The sequence below is a fragment of the Brassica napus genome, chromosome C2, assembly GCF_020379485.1.
Source record: "Brassica napus cultivar Da-Ae chromosome C2, Da-Ae, whole genome shotgun sequence".
Taxonomy (NCBI): Eukaryota; Viridiplantae; Streptophyta; class Magnoliopsida; order Brassicales; family Brassicaceae; genus Brassica; species Brassica napus.
In genome coordinates, this window is record NC_063445.1 from 13061962 (window position 1) to 13070870 (window position 8909).

General features: G+C 32.1%; 1 protein-coding gene and 1 long non-coding RNA gene across 2 annotated transcripts; both read right to left on the reverse strand.

Annotated features, from left to right (window-relative positions):
* Window positions 1-1520: 1520 nt before the first annotated feature.
* On the reverse strand, window positions 1521-4267 carry LOC125581687. Its single transcript, XR_007319343.1, has 3 exons — window positions 3092-4267; window positions 2756-3011; window positions 1521-2680 (listed from the first exon to the last, which is right to left on the reverse strand). It is a non-coding gene; the product is annotated as an uncharacterized LOC125581687 (long non-coding RNA).
* A 1014-nt stretch (window positions 4268-5281) lies between these two features.
* On the reverse strand, window positions 5282-8632 carry LOC106369787. Its single transcript, XM_048748757.1, has 6 exons — window positions 8009-8632; window positions 7350-7899; window positions 6920-7246; window positions 6557-6802; window positions 6033-6237; window positions 5282-5945 (listed from the first exon to the last, which is right to left on the reverse strand). The coding sequence occupies exons 1-6, from the start codon at window positions 8630-8632 to the stop codon at window positions 5282-5284; spliced, it is 2616 nt and encodes an 871-aa protein (XP_048604714.1).
* Between the last annotated feature and the right edge of the window lie 277 nt (window positions 8633-8909).

The window sequence follows — 8909 nt, forward strand, 5'->3', positions numbered from 1 at the left end:
ATCAACATTGTACATCTTTTTTTTTTTTTTTTTTTGAACACAAAATAAATCAACATTGTACATCTAAACATCAAGATTAGAGGTGTAAAAATAAGCTAGCTCGTTCAACTCAACTCAGCTCATAGTGAGCTCGAATCTTTTATGAGCTAGTTCAATTTTGCTCATTTATCATATGAATTTCAATATTCAAACTCGAACTCAGATTATCTAAATTATGAAATAAATGAGGTAACTCGCGATCTAATATAAAAAATAATTACAAAATAAAATAAAATATTAAAATAACTTCTCCAATATTATTTGAAAATTAAGTATTAAAATCCGAAACATTAATAATAAATACTAAATAAAACCAACACCTAAAATAAATTAAATTTAAACTAAAACAATGATCCAAAATTCCTATTCCTCATGAGAGTCTTAAGAAATTTTAATTAAAAAAATAAGTATGATAAATATAGAAAATATATTTTTTTACATATGAAAAATATAATTTATCTATATATATATATATAATTGTAAGTATAAAAATGACAAATCTCATGAGCAGGGCTGTGCCTGAAAAAATGGCATAGAAGCAAAAAAAAAAATTTTGACCTATTATTTTTATAAAATAAAGAAGGTTAAAAATTGTGCCTACATGAATCTAACCCTCTACTTAACGTACACATCATGATGTTTGGACCTATTGAGCTACAACCACTTTACATAGTTATTGGCCCTGTAAAATATATATCTTGTCCGGACCCTTAAACAAATGCTTTATTAGCTTTCATTCAAGTTCGGTCCTGCTCATAAATTAGCTCATGTTCATTATATATTGTTCATTTAACTTGTGATTTAATTTAACCTCAATCACTAAATCCATTTATTAAATGAATTTAAAAATTAAAATTGTGCCCATGAAAAATCTAGCTGAGATGAAACATCTCATGAGTTATAGTTCATTTTGACATCTCTAATCGAAATTAAAATAGACCATTAACATAAGCCAAATAACTAACTCAATAATACGTCACAATTATTGACAAAATTTTTGTTATAATGTTGTAACGAAGACCATCTATAATATATTTTGCTATTTTCACCTCTAAAATAGAGAAATTCTATAATAGAGATGAGATATGCTCTATAATGTATTTCTCAAAAATAGTGAATTCTAAATATAAAGTAAAAAAATAGAAGAATGCTATTTTTTCTTTTCAAATAGAAAAGATATTAGACATCTCTATTATACTATAAGAAATAGAGGTAAATGGCGCGCGAGTATGAATTTTTAGTTTTTAATTATTTATTTTATTAAATGATATATTTGTAATATTCTTTCATATTATACTCATTAAGTAAATATTTTTTTTTGCATCTTAAACTATCTATTTTTTACGAATGTGTGATATCACACTACAAAAAAGGTAGTCTTACATCATTTATTTTGAATATTTGTATTACTTATAAATGATGTAAAAGAGTTTTACATCACTTAAAAAAATGACTCTGAAAGTGGTGATGCAAATAATTTACATCAATTCATTTAATAATTGATACAAAAATATAAATTATTTACATCATTTACATAAATGATGTTATTATGTATCAATTTCTGATAAATGATATTAGTTCTTACATCAACTATATACTAAATGATGTAAGTATTTCTATCAATTAAAATAATTGATTTAATAATTTGTATCACTTATAAATAACTGACATATAATTAATATCAATTTTAAGAAGTGATTCAAAAATGTATCATTATATAGTTACCGATTTAAAGTATTGGTATCATTTACTTATAATTGATGTTACATTTATTTCAGTTTTCACAAATGATTCTAATTAAATGTATCATTTATAAAAAGTGATGAAAATATTTTTTATTTCCGTATTTATTATTAATATTAAAAATATTATATTTTAGAAAACGAAAAAATATTTTTTTAAAGAAAAACACAAATCTGAATTACTAATTAATCTACAAGCATCTGAATTACATATTCATCCCATAATACAAATTCACAAAACAGAAATAAATTAAACAAACATTGTAGAAAAATGTTGCTAAACTAATGTTAATGATGATCACCAGCATAGTTTCCAACATTTGAATATCCATGGACACCCGCATCATTGCATTTCCTGAAATAAAATAATATAAATTGTTATGTATCATACAATCTTTTTCTTTAAACTTAAACACACTATTTACCTGATTAGGATTAGATGGAGTCGGTATGTTTGCGAAAGGTGGGTTTGGTATGTTAGCAAAAGCTACTGCAAAACTTGCAGCCCATGCTCTTGCCTAAGTATTTATTTTAATGTATTAGTTTTATATATAATATATAATGAGATATTTTAACTTATAGACTATTATTATAAATATTATTACATGTTCACCGGTTGAAGTACCAATTATTTGTTGGATGAAAGTACTCATTCCCTTAACTTGATTTGATAGTTCTTTCACTTGTGTCTGCAACGCAACGACCATTTCAGAATTGTCCACCTCTTGTCTAGTTGCAGTACAACGTCTCACCAATTTTGATGGTGTAGGTCCTCGACCAACACAACGTACTCGTCCTGGACGCTCCGGACCAAAAACTTGAGCAAATTCATCATCCAGTGTGGCTGCAACATTGCTTGTGCCATGAGAATTTTGATTCAACAAAGTTGTAAGCGCTTCCTAAAAAACATGCAAAAAGTAAATGTTAAACTAATTGGCAAAAAACAATGAATGATGATTTTATATAAAACTAACCGCTCGTGTTTTTGCCTCTTCACATACAAAGCTTCCATCAGGTTTCGTGCGCGTCTCAATAAAAAACTCTGCTCGACATGGAGTTTTTTCGGTTCTGATTGTCTTCATAAACAAAATTAGTATAATAAACTAGTTTTATATCATAACTATGAATGTTACTTACTATATCATTTCTTTTTCTCGAGAAACTCTTTCTTCCACATACATGAGGCATAGTATGTTTTTTTTGGTTCTTTGTATTCCTCTCTTGCATTTTCTGAAATCTCAAATGTAAAAATATTAAATGTGCTTGATAAGAAATATACAACATATAAATGTACAATAAATAAATTTTACCTTCCATTTTTCAGTAAATCTCATGTGCACAAAATGCTCCCATTGTTCTTCAGGAACATTATTGGGTCGATTCTGCAATGTTTGAAGTTGATCATTTCGTTTGTGTTCTTTCCAAAGACGTAGTTTGACATCTTTGCATCTGCTTCCCAATGCACTCATCACATATCCCTTTCTCATCGTTGGATCATCAAACCAGAATTTGGACTGAAAAAACAATACCCAACAATTCATTAAAATAATACATATATCACAAAACATTACTTGATCAAGAAAATATATAGAGATGAAATGATGGCAGAAACTACCTGAATAACATCCCACGCTTTTCTTTTAGTGTGAATATTGACCATCCTCCAATTACTGTAATTGATAGGTAGCAAATTCACATCATTGCTTAATTGACCTAACCATGATCCGAGTAAACCACCAGAATCCCCAATTGGTTGACCGCTATTTTCATCAAAATGCACGATCACTTTACTGCTCTGAAGTTTCCATACATCTTTAGATGTCACCATTTTGCCTTCTACACTGCCCTCAGAATCTTATTGATAAACACATCACATAGACGATAAAAATAAATTAGTACATAATATAAAACTAAGTCTAGTGAGAAGACAATAAGATAGAGTCATGCAGAGAAAAATATGGCTTACAAGTTTCCACCATCTAATATGTTCAATAAAATAATAAGATACCAAATAAAAGAGAAATATAAAATCATGCGTGTATACCTTGTTGACTAAATGTCTAATTAACAATTTCTTTGAAAAAAAAATTCTATTAATATTAAAAGTAGTGATCAGTTTAGATTATATTTATTACCTATCACTTGTATTTTCCACTTGAAGCTTTTACATTCTGGAGCAAGTGGAGGAGGCGCATTGAAACTTGTTTCTAAATGCGGTGAATCATCTGGAGGTTGTTTCTCTGAATCCATGAAATCCATAATCCTAAACAAGATAAAAAATAAATAAAACTTGTTATATTCATTCTTACAACTATCGATAAATTGAGAAGAAGAAGAAGAAGAAGAAGACAAAAAAAATTTAACTAAACCTCAGAGAAGAGATATAAATGTTTGAGACAATTTTGTGTTTCAACAAAGACGTTGAAACTCAGAAGAAGATATATTTTTCAAAAAAAAAAACCAGAAAAAGATACATTTACAACAATTTTCTTTCGTTTTTGAAGAGAGACTCGTTTTGGAGAATCAAATTAATCCACTCAAAGCTCGTTCACTTAGTGGATGAATCCAAGGTATCCCAACTATTGAATTCGATCAGGATCAGAGCTACGTACCTTAACCGTCAAAAAAGCGTAGTGTGCCTGCAAAAAAAAATAACTAAACATGTATATAATTAAGACACTCTTTAATTAATTCCCGCTTGAGAAAAAACGTAGTGGCGGGATAAAAAACAGACATTATTTTCACATATTTTCACTAATACATGCATGTGACCGAAGTCACTCAGATTGTGACTTAGATTGTGACAATATATAATTGGCAAAAAAATCATACAAGACTAGATCATGCCACAAAGACGCCAGCAAGCTTTTGTATAGAATAGAGCCTTCTCAAAAATCCACATGTCACGTACAAGTACCTGCAAAAGCAACATCAATGTGTCTCACTTGCCGATAGAAATGTTCTTAAATTTCAAAGTTAGTTACAGCAAGTGAAATTAGATTTTGATTGATACTGCAGGCCAAATATTATTTTTAAAGTAATACCAACTAGTTGTAGCCTCGAAACAATAATTTGATCCACGCCCCTAGAAAGAAAGAAGTGATCCATGTGTACTTTTGTTATTGTCTCCAGCCACTACAATGCCTTTTGAATCGTACGCTTCAAATTAATTTCTGAAGATAGAATAGATATTCAGAACTCAGTACAGCTTCAAATGCACTTGAAACATTCTGATGACTAAAGATTATACTGACCTGTAAGGACTTGAGTCAAGAGTCAAACATATACTCTTTAGATGTGAGAAATCAAGTAGATGTCTACAGCTGTAACGATATAGAAACACAATCAATTTCTGGACAAGCTTATGCACAATCTAAAAGACAAAGGACAGTTGTCACGAATCATGCATGTGTAAACAAAAGAAAAAAAACCGTAAGGATCGAACCTGAATTATGGAAGCTCAAAGTTGAGTTGTTCATGAAAGAAAGGAAAATTTAATCTTAATCAGATTCATCATTCAACTGTTCTGAGCCATTTGAATCACCCATATCATATACGTCTCTCGGCTGCATATGAATTGAAATATTCCACTCTAATTCAGATGGATCTTTAACGTAGTAAACCATTTTTGCTTGAGACGCCAATATATATGGTTCATCCTCTGCATTATCCCCAGTGTGTAACAAGCGTGAAAAATTTACCATATGATGACCATATGTATCTGTTTTGTATCCTCGTTCCGTACGGGTGTCCGCCCACGTACATCTGAATAATAAAACTTTGAAAACTTCATAGTAGTTGAGCTCCATAACTTCGGTAAGGTTGCCATAGTATGGAACAATTCCTGTTCTTGGGTTAGGATCACGAGAACTAGCATAGCTCATAGTCTCAGCAGCCACATAAACACCACTATTTTGTGTTTTCATATTAGCTTCTCTTTCCGCTGTACGGAACTTGCAACCATTGATATTATAAGCTGTATACTTCAAAACTTTATCAGATGGACCCAAAGCTGAACACCGTATATCATCAGTTATCCCATTTGACTCTACTTTCTGTTTGAGCCAGTTTGCAATATTAAGATGCATTTCTCGATCAATGTCAATAGCACGATGCCTATTGCTTTGATGAGTCTGTTTCGTCAACAACTCATTTTTATATTTCCTAAACAATCAAGTAACATAACAAGTATATTAGTAAACTTTAATGAAACATAATTGAACTAGTTATTCTTGAAAGAGATAAACTTACTCTCGTAATGGATCAAGTAGTTGACAGTTGATCAATACATGTCGATGTGCTTGTTGTCTCTCAACATGACTAAGAGAATAAACTTGACCTGCTCCAACAAATCTTCCATGGTTTGGAAAAATAAGTAGAAGTTCTGAGTGTGGTCTAATGTTAGTATCAACTAAAGGCTGATCATCAACGCGGCCAGTCCGAGTGAATCGTGTCTCTATATCATTGAGATACATTGAACAAAATGTTATACACTCATCAGCTAAATACTGCTTACATATAGATCCTTCTGGCTTAGCACGATTCCGAACATATGATTTAAAATATCCTAGAGTCCTGCAGGTAATTGAATCAAGTAAGGTTTCAAATGTGTGTATATATATTTATATATAAAAATTAATTAATCAAAACACACCTTTGAATCGGATACATCCAACGAAATGGAACTGGTCCACCAAGTTTTGCCTCTTCTATGAGATGTACTATTAAATGTACCATCACTGTAAAAAAAGATGGAGGAAAAAACATCTCCATACGGCATAAAGTCACCACAATACGATCTTGTAATCTATCAAGCTCATTGATATCAAGAACTTTTGCAGCGATATCTCTAAAAAACTGACAGATCTCGACAATGGCTGATGTCACATCTGTTGGCAGCAGATTTCGAACTGCGACTGAAAATAAATCTCTCATTATCACGTGACAATCATGGCTTTTTAAGCCTGCTAGCTTTCGACCACTAACATCAGCACAACTTGATATGTTTGAAGCATAACCATCTGGAAGTTTTACATTTTTTAAGACACTTAAAAAAGTATCTTTTCCATGATTGTTCAGAGAAAAACACGCAGCTTGTTACTTGTCATTATGATCAGGCCACAAGTCAGAACGTATACCCATCTCACGAAGATCTTTTCTAGCATTCAGATTATCTTTAGATTTATTTTTGTCATCCAACAATGTGTAGGCTAGATTGTCAAACACATTCTTCTCTATGTGCATGACATCCAAATTATGTCGCAACATTGTAACTTCCCAATAGGGCAGCTCGAAAAATATACTTCTTTTCTTCCACTGTTGAGTACTAGATCTTCCAGCATCACTTCGATCCCTCTTTCTTCCAACACCAACTAAACTATTCTTCTTACCAAGGGTAACATCAACTTGTTGTAGTTGTTGAACAATTGTAGAGCCTGTCAGTGTGGCTGGTGGATGCCTAGTTTCTGTTTTCCCATCAAAATGTGCAGTGATCTGACGAAAACCATGATCTGGAGGAAGAAATCGGCGATGACCGATAAAACAATTTTTTTTTTCCGTGGCGTAAACGTTGTCCGATTCCATCATAATTACAGCTTGGACATGCTGATGCTGTATATGTATTCCAACCCGGCAAATTTCCAAGACCTGGAAAATCACTAATTGTCCACATAAGAGCTGCTCTCATGTTAAAAGTTTGCTTTGTCGAAGAATCTAACGTTTCAATCCCATCAAACCATAACTCCTTCAACTCTTTGATAAGTGGCTGCAAGTAGACATCAATATCATTACCAGGCATGTGTTTTCCGGGGATAACCATAGAGAGGATCATTGATGTCTGCTTCATTGACATCCACGGTGGAAAATTATAAGGAAATAATATCACCGGCCAGATGCTATAACTGCTACTCATCGTACCAAATGGGTTAAAACCATCCGTTGCCAAGCCCAATCTGACATGTCTTGGATCAGAAGCAAATTCAGGATGGTTTTGGTCAAATTCTTTCCAAGCCCTACCATCTCTTGGATGACGAAGTTTACCATCACTGTTACTAGCAGTTGCATGCCATCTCATGTGAGTAGCAGTTTTGGATGACATGAATAAACGTTGCAACCGTGGCTTTAGAGGAAAATAACGCAAAACTTTTGAAGGAGCTTTACTTTTTTTTTTTCTCTGATCCAGAATTTGTGCTCTTTGTATTTTCTTTCCAACGAGAAGCTTCACAAACCTTGCAAATCTCCCTTTCTGCATCTGCCTCCCAATACAACATGCAATCATTTGGACATGCATGGATTGACTCATAAGTCATTCCCAGTTTGCGAATAACCTTTTTCATATCATTAAACGAATCTGGCAATTTAGCATGTGTAAATGCTTCTTTCATCAAATCAAGCACCATGGACATTCCCTTGTCACTAATCTTGCACATACATTTGATATGGTATAGTTTCAGTATAAAGGACAACTTCGTGAACTTAGTGCAGTCTGGATACAGCTCTTGATTATAATCAGCAAACAACTCATCAAAACTTTCTCCTTTTCCAAAGGTTCCACTGGAAGTTGATGGTCTGTCTGCGCCCATAGGTTGACTGGTCGTTTCATTTCCATATTCACCAGGCATATTCACACTAATATCGGGAAAAATGTCATCTAAAAGATTCAAAGCTGAATCCAATTCAGACTCATTAACATCAGACGGTATTCTTGTATTTCCTGTGACACACACTTCCTCTCCATGTAGTATCCAACTTGTGTAAGAACTTAAAAACCCATAGCACATCAAGTCACCTTCGATATCATCTTTTGACAAAGATTTGGTTAGAAGACAACGGTTACATGGACATTTCATCATGTTTGCATTTGATCTAGTAAATGCAAAATCCAGAAAACGTTTCACCCCCAATCTGTAGTCTTGGGATAATCGTGGTTTATTTATCCACGACTTGTCCATTAAAACCTGAAAATTTTATTTAGCACATTTATAAGTTTTAGAATTTACAAATTTGACTTTAAATTCCTAAATGTTTCAAATCAATCTGTTTATAAATAGAACAATGAAAACAGTTATAATAATTGATTTAGTTTTTAAAACCTTATAAATTTGAACAATACGTTTGCTGGAAATCTTT